At 41.4% G+C, this 17,240-nt stretch overlaps 1 protein-coding gene across 2 annotated transcripts; it reads left to right on the plus strand.

Moving 5' to 3' along the window:
• Nucleotides 1–2,089: 2,089 nt before the first annotated feature.
• Nucleotides 2,090–17,075, plus strand: sh2d3a (SH2 domain containing 3A). 2 transcript variants are annotated; one of them, XM_070915786.1, is made up of 19 exons: nt 2,090–2,167; nt 2,384–2,475; nt 2,606–2,723; nt 3,916–3,974; nt 4,076–4,233; nt 9,157–9,196; nt 9,349–9,465; nt 10,629–10,772; nt 11,283–11,569; nt 11,692–11,777; nt 11,922–12,041; nt 12,989–13,146; nt 13,270–13,458; nt 14,254–14,415; nt 14,807–14,922; nt 15,343–15,514; nt 15,605–15,716; nt 16,162–16,347; nt 16,756–17,075. In XM_070915786.1, exons 2-19 carry the CDS (start codon nt 2,386–2,388, stop codon nt 16,947–16,949), a joined length of 2,508 nt encoding a protein of 835 aa, XP_070771887.1. In that variant the 5' UTR covers nt 2,090–2,167; nt 2,384–2,385; the 3' UTR covers nt 16,950–17,075. The 2 variants fall into 2 exon arrangements, with proteins under 2 accessions (XP_070771887.1, XP_070771896.1); XM_070915795.1 differs by lacking the exons at nt 2,090–2,167; nt 2,384–2,475; nt 2,606–2,723; nt 3,916–3,974; nt 4,076–4,233 and adding an exon at nt 6,184–6,289.
• The last annotated feature ends 165 nt before the right edge of the window (nt 17,076–17,240 follow it).

Raw genomic sequence — 17,240 nt, forward strand, 5'->3', positions numbered from 1 at the left:
ACTTACTTATTATTACCTGAGTAATACCTGAGAGTTTGAATGCAGGACTTGTGTTTGTACAATATATAACTTCTGGTATTGCTACTTTTACGTAGGTAAAAGAACTGAATACTTCTTCCACCACTGGGACACAGTTATCTGTGTTTGTTGATATTGAATTTACTGCTGCAAATTACCGGAATAACACAATGGCAATACTGCATTAAGGTGGATTTTTCCCCCTTTAGGACTAATTCAAAGTGAGAACATATTTTCATTCTTGTCCCTCATGGGATCCTCCATGCTGATGGCTTGATGCAATCTCTCTCTTGAGTTTCTGAAATTGTAATTTTTTTATCCTTGGGTCACCACAAATCAAATTCCATTCACCTACACTGTATCGAGGTGACGGCAGAAGTTTCAAAACTTCCGAACACGACACCTAAACTATTTTCATGTCTAGTCATCAGTTAGATTAAAAATGTTTTTTTGAGTGGTTTTGATGAACAGGAAGGTCAACTGAAAAAGAGCCACACTAACTTTTGCTAACTAAGTAGAGAAGAGTCACAAAGTCAGTGAACTGACTCAGTAATGCCCCTTAGACAGTAATATCTAAAGTTTGGTAACATTAGCCTCTGAATTATGTTTTTGCTCTCCAGTGACTTAGTTGCGTGTTCATAAAGTTGTGGGATAGATTAAAAAACAGTGAAAATGGAAGCAGTGGAGGCTGAGCTATCCTAATTTTCAAACATACTTGATCCTATATTACCCATAATGCTCCATAGCATCTTTTGTTAGACACTCCCTGCCAAGTAAACACCAATGTCTTTCTAATTCAATGCCCCCAGTTTGTGAAAGTGTAAATCTGTAGTCTCTCAGACCAAGCCGATATAACCCTGATGACATCACTATGACATCATCAAGGGTTATTTTCTCAGAGTTAAGGGGAAATTCCAGTATTTTTAAACCTGGCAAATTTTATCTAAATGAGTAATAGTTACCAAAAGTTTTGGAATTGGTCCAGTAGATTGCCGGCAGCCACGAATGGGCTGTAATAGCTGCAACGTAATCCTTGCAGGCATCTGCGCCCGTCAAAAGTACGTCCCCTAAAAGTGCTTATTTTTGCCACTGACAGACTCAGAGCGTGTGACAACATTATGGAAAGAATCCCTACAGGGATATACCTTTTTGTTAAACAGTAAGATCCTTTTTGTTTAACCAGAAACATCATCATCTTCCTCTCGCAAGATTTCAGAGACTTCTCCTTGAGCGAGACTTCTGTTTCTGGTTAAACAAAAAGGTCTATCTCTGAAGGCATCCGTTCCATAATGTTGTCAGACACTGACTCAGTCACTGGCAAAAACAACCACTTTTAGGGGACATACTTTTGGATTACCTTGCAGCCATTGCAGCCTGATTACAGCTGCTGGGTGAGGCAATCTACTGGACCAGTTCCAAAACTTTTGGTAACTATTACTCACTTAGACGCCACAATTTGTAAAATAGGTCAAGGTTTAAAAATATCAGAATTTCCCTTTAACAAAGCTCCTCCAGAGTCACAGAAGGCGTAATACAATGCGGTAGTCCTCTTAATGAGCGTATTGACCTTTATGTGTAAAACTGGTTGAGTGTCCCTTTAAATCATTGTGAGAGAAAAGGCCTGTTTCCCTTTTTACTTCAACACTAGGTGTCAGCCTCACACACATCACCATTTTTCCTGCAGATACTGTATTTCCTAACATACTGCCTGGACAGACATGTTGCCAGACACACCACTGTGCATACATGCCTACCTCTGACTTGACACGTTGACAGCTGCCTAACAGTCTTACATTTTCACACCCCCCTTCATGTGTTTCTGAATCTCTATCTCTCTCATGACATGCCTCAACCTGCGCTCTCCGCCTCCCGAGAGCTCATGCTAATTCCTGCGCTGTGATTTGCTGTTTTCTGTGGGGTACTGTGAGCCCACTGCTCCATCTGATTGGCTTTTTGAGTGACCCTGCAGGTTTGAGGGGGAGCGGGCTTCCACTATTACCAGAGGTTACAACTTAGATGAGAGCTGCTGCAAAGAAGGAAGGAAAACAGAGGGGAAGTAAGACAAGAAAGAGGCATTATGAGATAGAAACATTACAGGGAGAAAGAGATAAGAGGAAGAAGAGAGTGCCTCGGTGGACCCTGTAAACAGGTAGGTGTTACATACTGTAGCTGCTGCAAGGCAAACAACACAAGGGCTCTCTGCTTGTGTGTCTGGTTGGCTGATTTCTAAAAGTAAGCTGATGCCAGACTAATCTTTCATTAGTACTTTTCTCAGAAACTTGTGCAGAAGAAACATGTACAAGCATGTGTGCGTGTGCATATGTTCTGGTATGTAATCAGTATCTCTTCTGTCTTTGCTGTTCAGACATGAATAATCGCTCCATCGCCTGGTGGCTGAGACAGATTGGCCTGCCGCAGTACACCAAGACACTAGAGAGTGAATATTATGGTCTGGAGGTATGTGAATGTGCAAAATGCATCTGTATGTGCTTTTTGACATCTCTTCTTTTGTTCTGTGCTTCAAGCTTCACAATACTCAAGCTCTCTTTCTTCCTTTCTCACTTCCCCTGTTTTGGTGTCTCTCCAGGGTTTGTTGAATGTAACGGACGGAGAGCTGAAGGATGCAGGGATAGAGGATGCAACGCACAGAGAAACCATCCTCAACCAGCTTTCCAGACACCGGCAGACACTGGACCCACACTCAGGTGACACGCGCATGCAAACACACATGCACACAAGGGCTGGACAATAATTCAATATTCAAACTGTTCTAATTAAATGTTTATCAAGTGGAAACATCTTGTATTGTATTGCATCCAAGGCTGGATTACCAACCAGGTACAGCAGACAACCCCAGAACCCTTGAAAGCTCACAGCTCTAATGTGTGTCAAATGGTTTGTGCTAATTTAATTGAAAATATGTTGCATGACATATGCTGCACTAAAGCACAATATCAACATGATAACAGCCTTAAAAAGAGGCTTTTTTACCTAAACTTAAGGACGTGTCTTGAAGAGGGTCCCTAAGTTGTGAGGTTATTGAAGCTTTTGTTTTACAGATATAAGGAATTTTGTCTAATGTAATGCATAACAGTGAAATACAGTTCCTTGCACTGATTATTTGATTATTTTGTATGATGTTTTGCATATATTTGCAATTTGTTGACACTAGAGCCAGAAACAATATCTGAATTTTGGTACAGATACCAAACAACACTTATTTTGAGAAATAGCATGTACAGTATGAACTGTAATCATTTTGATGGTCCCCTGACTTCTCCTATAATCAGGTCAAAATGTGACTTTGTCCAATTCTTTTATGACTAAATAAACACACAGATACACAGACTCATATGTCATATCAAGGTATATGTGCAGAGTGTACATTTTATTTGCTCTTTTTGCTTAGTATTTGCTGCATCTGTTGAAATCATTCATGCTCAGCATGACACTTTGTCCAAGCTGGTTAGTCAACAGTCAAAGTGTAACAGTCAAACTGTTACACTACAATGTATTTAGGGTGTTGACTGGCTATTTACTATTCCTGCTTAGTGTAATTCAAAGAAGAAGAAGTTAAATGTGAAAATCTACAGAGTGAGAAGGCCTGAATTGATGATGTCACAAGTTAAACAATGTGTTCCAAATAAGCGTATTTCATTCATGCACACCAATTAAAGGAATAGTTAAACATTTTGGGAAATGCTGGTTCTATCCGAAGACAAAATCTACCAGAACCTCTAAAGCTCACTGATAAACATCAGGTCGATTAAACTGATTATATCTTGTTTGCTTCAGTGGTATGGACCTTCTCGTCTTGAACTCTGCAAGAAAGTGAATACCCATATTTTCCAAAATGTCGTCCAACCTTTCCTTTAAAATGACCTCTTGTCCTCTCAGGTGTGCAAATAGAGCGCAGGGTGAGCCGGAAGTACTCACTGGGATCGTCTATGGATCTGGTGAGACCACAAAGTTGGCACTACACGGCATAACACACAAATGAAAATTCAATCAGCAGCTCAAGGACGCACACTATTTGGGTCTTTACCATTTCCTGCAGGTGAAGCCGAGGAAGGATCTGTTTCGTCAGAGTGTTCTGCCCCGCCTCCAGCGCGCTGATAAGAAACACCGCCTTTCCGCCTCCTGCTCCCAGCTCCGCCCCCTGAACGAGGACAACACTACCAGTGAGACTGAGCGCTGCCAGGACAGCAAACGCAGGTAAGCTGACCCCCAATGGGTGTTGGGAACGTGATAGCGATTGTGTGTATGTGTGTGACAGAAATCCACTTTCTCCATGTAGGACACTCATGTTTGGCTAATAATTAACTAGTGCCTCATAAAATGCATGTCAGAGTTTGTAAGGTGAAATAGGCGCACTCAACAATCGGTCGTCTATAAATAGGCTGAAAAGACAATTTAAATGAAAAGCCATTATGGGTATAAAATAACATCATGATTGTACTTTCCTTACTTTCATCGACCAGGAGTACAGCAGCTTTTTGATGACTAACATAATAAACAACACACCTTGGGACTTTGATATTTTGGCCACACTTCCCCCCCAGGACTGAGTGTCAAAGGTGTGTGTTTGTAAATTGTTAATCTTGATGTCCAGACAGAGAAGAAGGTTCAATGCAGGCTTCATTTCAGCATTGAAGAGCGTTCATCTAAATTACAAAAAGACATTTTAATTTTCACTGTATCCCTAGTGCTATTAAACCATGGACACGCAGATAGCGTCCACGCAGATAGCGTCCACGCAGATAGTTTTGGTTTTATTCGCTCTGGTTTTGAGATATACAACTCTGAGATTTCTGCTGCCACCACAATACAATGGGAGTGAATGGAATTCAATTTGTGGTGCTGAAAGCAGATTTACATTTGAAAACCTCAACACCAACTTGTCTTCCCAGAAAAAATGTGGCTGTGGCTCAGGAAGTAGAGCGGGTCGTCCACTGATCTCTGAGTTGGCGGTTTGATCCAAATGTTGAAGTGTCATTGGGCAAGACACTGAACACCCCATAAAATGATGTACACAACTAATTATCAAAATAGTTGCAGATTATTTTTCTGTTGATCGTTTAAGTATTTTTATCAAATTATATGGAAAAAACATTAAAGTACTCAGCAAAAAACATGCTTTGACTTTTCAACATAAAATGTTTAACCTGGTCTGGTTTAACCCCCCCCCCCCCCAAACATCTTGGCCCCTGACCTGTGCCTGATGTTGCAGTTTTATGTTATTTTTACTGCACATAAAATGATCTTCATGGCTAGATACTATAAGAGACATGTATGTTATGTTTTTTATGTAATTTGAGCGCAGCAACCCTTTAATCTAATGTTATTTCCATTCAGGGATAATTGAGTTATACAACTGACAAGTAAGTGTTTAAATGGAGGCTGTCAAGTTCAGGCACATCACTGCTCAACAGTCATAAAGTGCTGAATGCTTAAACACCAGAGGTTGTAAACAACACATGTAGAGCTCAATGAAGTAGATAGTTCCGGTCCTCCGTTCTCATTGGCGGAGACACGTTCGAAACCAGATAAAATAACCGATAAGAACACCTGATCGCACAACAGATAAATATCAATGCGCTGTCACAAAATCACAGAATTATATATGTATATATATATATATATATATATATATATATATATATATATATATATATATATATATATAATAAATGAGTGTCCATGGGAGAAATCGTTTAGAAATCGTAAATAACATACAATTATTAATTACTAAGAATCTGTGTGACTGTCGTGGACTATAGTTCTGTCTTTTGCATCTTTTCTGATCTGAGAACAGCGTCTGTTGGGCAACAATTTTCAGTTTGTGTAATGAAATGTCGGTCAGATCAGCATGTCATAGTTTGAAGAGACTAAATTAATAACATATGTGGGATTTACACACATTCCTCTCTGTGCAGCTACCTACCATATAATGCTGACTTCTAGCCAGGTGATGCGTTAGCTCGGCTTGTGTCGGTATCCGAGGAATGCCGGACAGATAGCGGTGTTTCAGCACCGGGGCCTGGGGCGGGGGAAAGGAGGGCGCCGGGAGAACCTGTGGGAACTCGTCCGAAACTACGCGGGGAGGAGGGCGACGGGAGAGGGAGGAGAAGGAGGGGAAAGGGGGCTGGGAGGGACCGGAGCGGAGAAAGATTGAACATTACAACTTCACAGCTGTTGTTTGGCGGTGTTTGTTTGGAACACAAACCGTAACACATGTTCGGGACGAGTGAGCGGTGAAGAAGACCGTCAGGTAGGACCGTTGGCCGCCTCCGATAGTTTTAAACGACGGTTAAGTTCGTTAATTAACGCGAGACTTTCGTTGTTGATCAAGTTTTTGACCGTTTTCTTATTTAATCTTAACAGGGCTTTCTGAACAACTAGTTACGATAAATCAAGCTGTTAAATCTCGCTTTTAGTCTTTTTAGACCGAAAAAGTCGACAGTTACTGTTGTTTCTTCTTGCTACCTGTAGTCCTTCCAGCTAACGTCACCTACCTGTTGCACAATTTTTGAAGCACTGCCATTTGGGAAGACTGTGTTTTCCAAGTTAGAACAAACGAGGCAGATTAAAAGTAATTAGACCACAGTGACGTTAGCTGTTAGCTTTGAAGTACCAGATTAGGCTACATAGAGGATAACTAGTCGGCTGGTGAAGTTTAATTAAATAGTTTGAAACATTGGTGTCAGGTTGCCTTTCTCAATAGTGGCTCTCGCACATTGCACAGGTGTTTTTTTTATGTTGTGCTGCCTGGGCCAACGCCCCTCATAACAAGCGTTGTTTGTGTATATGTATATATTTATGTTTTTGTCTGTTTGTAACATTTTATGGTTATTTTGGATTCTATAGTTTGTGGTGTTGTTGAATTGGATTGCGACTGTTGTTAATATTGTATCCACCCCATTCATATTAAGTAGGTTAGACTAACTATTGGAGACACCTCTCAGTATAATAATAATACATTTTAATTATAGAGTGCTAGATAGTCAATTACACTTGACGAGTTAGAAACCCCAAGAAAATTACACACCCAATGCAGATTAATAATGTAGAGCTGAAATGATTAGTCAATTAATCGATAAGTTAGTCAACATAAGATAAGATAACATCCTTTTTTCAGGAAAGAGATGCCAAACATTACCTAGTTCCAGCTTCTCAGCTGTGAGAATTGGCTGTTTATCTTTGTCTTTTATGGTAGTAAGCTGAATATCTTTGAGTTTCAAACTGTTAGTCAGACAAAACAAGCAATTTGAAGACCTTGGGTTTTAGCACAGCTGTAGCTACAGTGTCATGGAGGACACCAAGGCCGTGTGTTGTTGGTTTTTTTGGGGGAGTTTGGAGGTTTTAACAACTTTGAGGGACTTTTAATTCTACAGTTACAAACGTACATGTAGTGGGCATTTTTAATACCGATTCCTGTATTTTTAGACTTAATGTATAAACTAATATAAAAGATTCAGTATTCCTCTGCTAAAATGAAATGTATTCCTGGCAGCATGGAGAGGGCTTTGAAACAGCTTTGAGACATTTAAGTTGGGAAATGAAATGCTAAGTCTGTGATTTTCATAATAGTTTCCTGGGAAGTTTTCCTAGGAAGTTTTATGAAATGTGATACTAATTATAGGGAAAATAGAGACAACTTAAATTTTTGGTCAAGCGTTTGTTAAAGTCCCCCTCCACTATGTTTTTCTTCTACAGTTCCTACAGTTAAATGTCTTCACTGTGCAGAATGGCGTCTGTGCAGAGTATGACACTAGAAGGCTGTTTTCGCATTCATCTGCTGAAAAGTGCAAAGTTTCTTTGTGCTCATTGAAAATCTGATTTTAAGGGGCGGGCCTACAAGCATGATTTTTGACATCACAGATAGTTTGGAGGCCAATTTACAACTTGTGTGATGTAGAAACTTGAAGCCGCCAGTGCACATACACTGAGAATAGACTTTAAAGTGAAGAAGGAGACATCTTGTGTCCAGCAGAAAAACTTAAGAACTGAACATATCACATATTCATAGATTATGGAATTTTCAATGGGCTAGAAGGACTAGATGCTTTTTTAAAGGATTTTAATGTGGAAATTATACATTTTTTGCTGAAAAAACATATCAGACACATTGTTCAGGCAGAACAATGATGTTTGTATAGCCTATATATTTTAAAACATGTCTGGAGGAGATCTTTAAACTAAAACACAACTAGTTCATAGGCCACTGTTGATATCCAGATAACCTTGAAAGAACTGCTCCATATTTAGTACAAAATTCAAATGATTTTAAAACATCGAGAGACTTTTATTTTGGTGTCTGGGGGGGTGGTGTTGGAGGACTTTGACTTATGACCCCAGTGTTTCTAATAAGCTGGTATGGCCTTGTCGGTGTCATAACAATGGGCCTGTTTATGGATGGATTTGTAAATGAGTAGAACGGGTTTAAGGAGTTTATTTTAACAGCACCACAAGCTACGGCCCCTAAAATGATCGTAAAGTTGAATCAGCACCTTTCTAAAATGGTTTTAACAGAACCTAAACATTATGGCCTATATGAAAGTTGGATTTATTGCAGGACTGTTGTGTTTGACTGAAGTTTTGGTAAGTGTATTTAATAAATTGGGAACTGACTGTAAATAGAAGTATCAAAGCATGTGTGTGTTTCAGTGGATGTTAATAGTTATATTCAGGGTCAAAGCAGGGCAAACAAGTAAAACTCACAATATTGTTTGTGCACATCCCTCCAGCAATCCCTGATCACATGATTTGTTCCACATTTTTTCCGCATGTTCACACATAGAGAGGCGGGCATAGATGCAGATTTGCTAGAACGGGTAACGGTTCATAAGATGGCTGGTAGTTATCTAGTTGAGCCCTATTGTGAGCTGTTCATCTGTGGGCCTTGTATTTACAGAGGCAGGAAGGTGGAAGCTTGGGGAGGAAGGAAGATGGAAAAAGAGGCAGGCTATTAAAAGTCCCTCAGTTTGTGTGTGGTGTTAATGACAGACCCAGTCCTTGGCAGTGGCCTTCCATCCTTGTACTGTTCGTGTTCAGAGGAAAAAACATGGCACCATCATCTGTGGCTCCCTGAGGTTTAGTTCAGTAGCTCCAAATCACCTCTTCTCTTTTGTATTTCAGCAAGAGGAGGAGTGTCAGCGCATATCTCGGCCAGCTGAAGGTAAGAGGTTAAGCAAACGCCCTGGCTGTCTCTCACTTCCTCTCTATAGCTGCCTCTCTTTTTCTACATATTTTCCTTCAATGTGTGTGAACACAGAAAACATGCAGAGTAACTATGGTCTCTGCTGGGCTGCTGCTGTGTGTGTGTTGTAGGTGTTTGGTGGTCGGAGAGAGATGGATTCACTGAAGAAGGAGTTGGAGGAGGAGCTGAAGCTCAGCACTGAGGACCTGAGAAGCCATGCATGGTACCACGGACCGCTGAGCCGAGAGGTGCTCAATGGACCATTTTACTTTCACTTTAATAGATGGAACAGATTGACTATTAGTTGGGAAATGCGCTTATTCGCTTTCTTGCGAAGAGTTAGATGAGAAGATCAATACCACTCACATGTCTGTACAATCGAGCCAACAGACGGTTAGCTTAGCATACATACTGTAAACAAGGGGAAACAGCTAGCCTGGCTCTGTCCAAGGCTCACAGATCCACTTACCAGCACCTCTAAAGCTCACTAAAGCTTACACCCCCAAAAAATGACATCCTGGAAATGTCGTCACCCTGAGGTTGCCAGGCAACCAGCAGAGACTCGGAGAAGTTTCTGCTCCCGGCCAAAACATACTCACATAAGGTCTAAGGTCTTTGTATGGGTTAAAGAAGCAAACAAGAAATAATGTGTTAATTAGTGAGCTTTAGAGGGGCTGGTAGGCAGATTTTGTTACCTTTTGACAGAGCCTGAGAAACTGTATTTATGCTAAGCTAAGGCAACCGGCTAAGGCAACCGGCTGGCGGCTCAGGATTCATATGCTAAATTGCCAGTTTATTAGCTACACCTAGCTAAACCTAATCCAGTCTAATACAAAAATCCTACCTTTTATGAAGGTCACAATGCTCCGTTTTTGTTGTTTTAGAGAGGCGTTTATTCAGCTCTATGATCATTTTGGAGGATGTAGTTTTTGGTGCTGTTGTTCTATATTTCATTATACTGACTTATGTTTCTGTTATTTTGTCCACCCCATTTATATCAATGAGGGTAGGCTAAGTAAGAGAAATACCTCTCTGTACAACACATTTATTTACTATTATAGACTTATTTGCAAGCCAAATTGCCCCTCTGGGACATTAAAGCTTTACGCTAAAACAGTTTCAACAAAAACTGAACATTACAACCTTCATGAAGGTAGCATTTATTGCAGGACTTTTGTATGAGACGGCATTAGTTTTAGCTATGTGTGTATTTACCATACAGACATGAGAGTGGTATCGATTTTCTCATCTAACTCAAGAAAGCAAATAGGCATATTTCCCAAACTGTCGAACTATTGCTTTAACCGCAGCATGGCCCACTTACACTGGCCCTTAAGTTATATACAGTATGATGTCAGCACATGAACCTCCATGTCCAGCCGACCAACTTAACCTGCTAACTTGCCTCCAGGCTGCAGAAGGTTTGTTTGAGAGAGACGGAGACTTCCTGGTCCGAGACTCAAGCTCCGCCCCTGGTGACTACGTTTTGAGCTGCTTTTGGAAAAACGGGCCCATGCACTTTAAGATCATACGAGTGATCCTTCGTCCCAAAAAGGTGTGTCTACAGTATGTAGTGTGTGTCCATGTTCGGCAATAATTCTTTAAGCAACAATGCCAAACATTCACTCATCCCAGTGAGGATTTTCCACTTTTCACACCTAGAGTACAATCCACTTCTTCACCGTTGATCTGTATGTTCAGTATGTTCCAAACACTCACAACAAACATGCTACACATACAGTATTTCTATGTTGGTGATTAATTGACAAAGTGATGATTGTTTGGATCATAGTGAGCATGCAGATCAGTAGTGGAGAAGTGGATTATACTAAGAGCACTTTATTTTTGATGCTTTTTTTTTTTTCTTTGTCGTAACTCTGGGTCACAATTGTAATTGTTATGGATCCAAGCTGACTTCCGCTAAACTGCAAGTTACAATAGCCACCTTTCTAGCCTCTTGGGTGTGAGTGTATGTGAGTAACTGACAAGATTGCTTTGTGTCTTGGACTATCCCTTTAAAGGCTCTGCTTGATATTTTGTGTGTGTGCCTCCATCTGTGTTACAGGGCTACTCTCGGGAGCTGTTCCAGTTTGAGGAGGATCGCTTTGACAATGTTCCCGCTCTGATCCGATTCTGTGTGGGTGGGCGTCGGCCCGTCTCCCAGGCCTCGGGCGCTGTGATCTTTCACCCAATCACACGGACCCTTCCTCTGCGTGTCATCACCGAGCGGCATGCAAAGCCCAAAAGCAGCAGTAGCAGCAGTAGAGGTGCAGGGGGAGAAAAACACGCTGAAGCCAACAAAAGACGCAGCTTCTGCTCTGACACACTTCAGGTCATCAATCCACTGCTAAGGTTGGAGGAAGTCTGTTGAAATATAGTGTAGTGCACATACACATCTATTCACATGACCTACCACACTGCATGTACACAAATACAAATCGATATGCTCTTGAACTTTATTGTATGCGTGGCAGGAGTGGAAGTCAGCCTGCTAACTTGGAGAATGTGGGACGGAGGCCTTCACTTCAGTCTGCACAGTCTGACAGCAACCTACGAACTGGTACATTATCATAAACACGCAGCCTATATATTTGAGAAAGAATAAAAGTGTAGAGTAAAACCACAGCTCATAGAAAAACACAGAATCCTTACGTCACCGTGTTGTTTATCTTTCAACTTCCTGCTGTTGCTCTTCCTCATCCAGGTGTTCCACAGAACACTCAGTCAGAGGACACTGGCCCCGCCCCCATCTCCCCCGTGTTTCGCACCGGCAGCGAACCCCTGCTGAGCCCACGGCCGCGACACACACGTCCCTCCCACCCAGGTAGCATGCGCACATATTTTAATGCTTTTATTTATGGTCAGTCCTCTGTCATAATACACAGCTACACTTCAGGCAGAACACATTGGAAGCCTGTTGGTGGAAGATTACTGTAGATAAAAACATGGGGTATCCCTACAAGATGCAATGTGTTTGTGGGCACACATGTATGTTTTGGTTGTATTCCCTTACCCAACACACAAAAAAGCATTGCTACCTCATTCAGAAAATGAGAGAAAGAGTGAGTTACAGAAAGAGAATGAGAGAAATTTAAACGTAACTTTATTTGCTGCTTAGTTAAATGAAGTTACTTACTACTGTTACTACTACTACTACTATTACTACTTACTAACTGGTAAAACTCTGGGCAACACTCATATAGCGGACACACTACACAGTCCTAAAACTTGTTCAGAGTGACGCATCAGTAATGCACTGTAAATCTAAAGCATGTTTGACTGCACCGTAGCTACCATTTAGGACACTGAGGTCATGTCCTCTCTATTTTTTCTGTGAATTTGTGGGCTTTAGCAACCTGAAGGAAGTTTTTATTGGACTGTAATTTCACAGTAATTTCCTAATAAGAAGTTCCCTGGAAATAATTTAATCTGCTACTAATTATTCAGGTTAAATAGAGACAAACGGGATGGATATTTTAGTCAAGTAAGTTTATAAGCGGTTGTTACATTTCAGGACTTTCCTTGAAAGAACTGTTCCATTTAAATAAAACTTTAAAAATTTAACAGCTAAGAAATGCAAATGATTAAAAACAAATATAGAGACATGTGTCACAAGACTCTGGTTATGGCCTTTCTGTTTGATACAAAATACACACAGTTATCAGATAGTGACCACATCCTGTGTATTCTGACTGTTTCTCTTAAACCTTTCTGGGGCTCAACCCGTGTCTGTGAATGACACACACATAACTCCCTCCTCCGTCTCTGCAGGTGGTGGTGTAACTTTGCGAGGTTCGGATGGACAGCTGCACCCTAGAGCTCCTCCTAAACCTCTCAGGATCTCTACTGTCTTCCCCAACGCTATCCCTCCCCCACCCACAGACCGGGACTATGACCCCTCTTCTTTCTACGACGAGCTGGTCATCCAGGTAAAGAACTGAGCTGTGAGCGATTTGTGTTGCCATCTCTCTTTGTATTCGGGGAAATGAGGAAGGCCTTACAGGTTGTCTGTCAGTCCTCCTCAGTTTATGTTCACTTGCTGTTGTGTTCAGGTGCCACAGTCTGGGCGGAAAGGTCATGTGGACCGACTGCGTGCAGAGGAGAAGTGGCAGAGCCGCGCCCGCCTCACAGAGACTTCCTTTGGCTTTCTGGAGACCCAGCAGAGCGAAGCATCATCACAGCTGCCGCTTCAGAAAAACACGGCAGAGGAAGTGGAAGACTGGCATTTTGAAAAGCCACAGGTTTGTATAAATTATTCGATTAGTCAGCAACTACTCATCTTTTCTTTAAAATGATTCAGTGGTTCCAACTTCTCACATATGACCATTCAATTTGTTTGGACGAAAGTAGCATTTTCAAGATGACACGTTGGCTTCTGAGAAATTGTGATGGACATTTTCCCCATTTGTTTGACATTTTATAGACCAAATAATAAATCAACTTTATCAAGAAAAGAATTGGGATCAATCAATATTACCATTCAATAATAACGTAGCATTGACAGAAATAAATAGACTTGTACAGATGTTCATTCTGATTGATGACACAACTAAAGGAAGTTTCAAGACTACTTGAATGATCCTGGAATAGTATAAGAGATAATGTACAGGAATGTAGTTGTTATCCTAAAATATCCCTCAATTTTAAAGATGGTGATGCTAATCAAGATTATAATAATAATAATAACAATAATAATAATAAATGTGTGTAGCGAGTAATCTGAGCGACACTCATATCTGCACCCACAACAACATGTCTAGATGGACTTCTGTTACAGCTGACACATTCTTGAGAGAATCTATCCATCAATCCTCATGTTGTTTCTAACCTCTGATGGCTGAATTACTGACTGTTTCTGCCACCAGGTGTCAGAGTGAAACTTTGAAGTTTTTAGTATTATTCGGAAATAACAGCCTTGGCCTCGGTAATTAACACCTCCTGTGGGAATAACTTGGGCATTGCACACCTACAGTACGTACCAGCTCAGAGGGTCAGTTGTGTATTAATGTTGTACTATCCTTCTCACATCATCACAGATGGAGTTAGACTCGTGTTTCCAGTTGGATAAGTTTGAGTCGCTGCTCTTGCCGGAGAACAACCGACCTCTGGAGCCCAGCGTCCTGCTGTCACTCAAAGAGCTCTTCAACCGCTCACACGCCGACAGCACCGCTCTGCACATGCTCAGTGTTGACTGCCAGGTACCTCTCAACTGTCAACTTAGCCAAGTAGATCTTTAGAATCAATATGTGCTTTTTTTGTGTGGATGATAGGCTAAAACTACTCTCTTCTGAATGATTTGTATTTCAGCTGATATTTTGTATGTTCGATCTAGAACATGTCCCCGAGGGTGTGAGCTTATCTCCATACCAAAGAGTATTTTTAAGTTGTAAGCAATTTGATTTACAGCTTTTATTCTTATATTCTTACTTCTATCTTTCACTTACATCCAAATTGTAACTTTCATTAGTTTGATAACTATGGGCCCTGGTTTACAACCTGGTGTTTTCAGTAAGCTCAACAAACCAATTCCCACAAATGGAGTAGCTTGAATGATCAGTACATTGATCTGTCATTGTTGTGGTTCTGCAGGTAGCACGCATCGTTGGGGTGACTGATGAGCAGAAGAGGATTATGGGAGTTGGATCAGGGCTGGAGCTTGTCACTTTGCCACACGGACGCCAGTTACGACAGGATTTGTTAGAAAGGTACACGCAGCTGACGCACTTTATAGGCTTAAAAACGGATGGATGAATACTTGTCGTGATGTCTAGATATATAGATATCTCAGGTTTCATTTGTCCCGTTTTACCAGTTGTGGTATCAGTAACCTCGATACTGTGGATAATACACAGAAAAGGCCGTAGACTGGACTCTATCTGGGTAGCTAGATGCCACTAGTGGGAAGTGAGAAAACTGTCGATCACCAACTGCCTTATTCATTCGTCTGCCCAGTCACACACCTGTAATCCATTAATCTTCAAAACTGCTTTTAATGTGTGATTATTGTGTGTTTATGTTTTTAATATGTTGCTTTTATCACCATTTTAACTTACGTTAAGTGTCTTTGAGTAGTATGAAAAGCGCTCTATAAATAAAATTGTATTATTATTATTTAAATTTTTTAGGCATCATCTAATAGCACTGGGAGTCGCAGTGGACATCCTGGGCTGCACAGGGACCGTGAGCCAGAGGGCAACCGTTTTACATAAATTAATCTTATTGGCTCAGGCCCTGAAAGAACACGCCCACAACCTCTACTCCTTCTCAGCCGTGATGAAGGCTCTGGAGATGCCTCAGGTGGTGTAACTATGACAAAGATATGCTCGCTCTATGCAAATCTGGTTTGAAGTTTTCCCAGCACTCACACTGGTGCGCTTGTGCGTACAGATAATACGACTGGAGATGACGTGGCGAGCGCTGAGGAGGAACCACACAGAGACTGCAGTTTTATTTGAGAAGAAACTCAAACCCTTCATGAACTTGCTGAACGAGGGAGACGGTGAGTGGTTGACACATTACATTACATTTGGCAGATGCTTTTGTCCAATGCAAGTTTTCAAACTCAGATGTCACAAATTGGAGGTGAAGAAAGAGCTGGCATCTGAAAGAACTGAAATGCAGAACAACAGATCGGAGCTGCAGCCAGTTTGTTTGTCTCCAGTGTAAAGGAGATTGAGAAAAAAGCCATGGTTGATATTGATCACTTCTCACAGCTTCCTCTGTAGCCACAAAATGCTTTATACATTTTTTCCACATATGCAGTAGTACTTGATGTGTAAAATTGGAACACTTCCCCCTTAAATAGAATGCAGTTCTAGGGGGAAAAAACACCTGTTACTCAAGACAGGTTAAAATGAGTGCTTTATAAATAGCACAGTGACCCAGTTTTTAAGTAGTGAATGTATTGCCTTGAGTCTAACGTGTGTTCATATGTTTTTCTGTAGATTCTGTAGTCCACGGTCCCATAGCCGTGCCACACCTGGTTCCTCTGCTGATGGCGATGGAGGGTGACGACCCGGTGGAGAACAGTGAGCGAGGCTGTCAGCTCCTCTACGATGTCCTCCAATCAGCTCGCAGTGCTGCGCTGCATGCACAAGATTATCAGCAGCACGCTCACTCTCTGCTCACAGGTACACTCATGCACATACAGTAATGTCCCGTCGTTTCATCGAGACCGTTACCGTTTGAAGTGCCAAAATATCCCTATAAAATATTTTTTTAAATTATGTTGTCAAACCTCAAATTGGCAGCGACAACATGTTGAACAGAATATTAATTTAGCATAGGATAAATAAAGTGTTTTTCCTCCTGTGGAGAGACGCAGACTTTCTGTACATGACTTATACGACAGGTCGTGAGTTTTGTTTGTACCTAAATTCAAAGTATGAGAAAATTGGTGAATGCAACAAATCTTCTTAAATCACCCATACTTGCATGAGGCTTATTGTAACACACTTGCTGGAATTACAAATGTATAACGTATTAAACTCAAAAACAATGTATATTGTGATCAAATGTCCATCACATTGCTTCTGCAGGAGGCTGGGAGCCAATCCCTGAGCTGCTGGAGGCTTTCCGGACAGAGTTCGCCCTGCGGCTGTTCTGGGGTCAGTCAGGGGCAGCTGCCGACAGAAAGGAGCGCTACGAGAAGTTTGACAACATTCTTTGTGTCCTCTCGGATAAACTGGAACCCGTGGAGATCACCCCACAACAACCTGACCCTCTAACCTGAGCCTCGCGGCCTGTTTCACTAAGTGAAAGGTGAATCAGCACTTTCTTCACCAGAGGAAAATAAAAAAGCAGACATGAAAGTGAAATGTTTTTAGTTGAGCCTCTGCGTGTTGCAGTTCCCCCCCCCCCCCCCCCCCCCCCCCCCCGAGATCACGCTGATATAAATGGAGACGTTACTTTTCAGATGTGAGGCTGTCGAGCTTGACAGTGGATTGTTTTTCAGGAAATCTGAAATTGTTTACCCGAAAACACTTCAAATGTGCATTTCTGATACTCAGTTACACTGAGTATA

This window comes from Enoplosus armatus, chromosome 2 (genome assembly GCF_043641665.1).
Source record: "Enoplosus armatus isolate fEnoArm2 chromosome 2, fEnoArm2.hap1, whole genome shotgun sequence".
Classification (NCBI taxonomy): domain Eukaryota; kingdom Metazoa; phylum Chordata; class Actinopteri; order Centrarchiformes; family Enoplosidae; genus Enoplosus; species Enoplosus armatus.

Excerpts from the sequence above, each read along its gene's own strand:
- sh2d3a (XM_070915786.1), top strand. The coding sequence starts at position 2,386 with ATGAATAATCGCTCCATCGCCTGGTGGCTGAGACAGATTGGCCTGCCG. Across the intron at positions 2,724-3,915 it reads GACACTGGACCCACACTCAG|GTGTGCAAATAGAGCGCAGG; the intron begins GTGACACGCGCA and ends TTGTCCTCTCAG. Across the intron at positions 3,975-4,075 it reads TGGGATCGTCTATGGATCTG|GTGAAGCCGAGGAAGGATCT; the intron begins GTGAGACCACAA and ends CATTTCCTGCAG.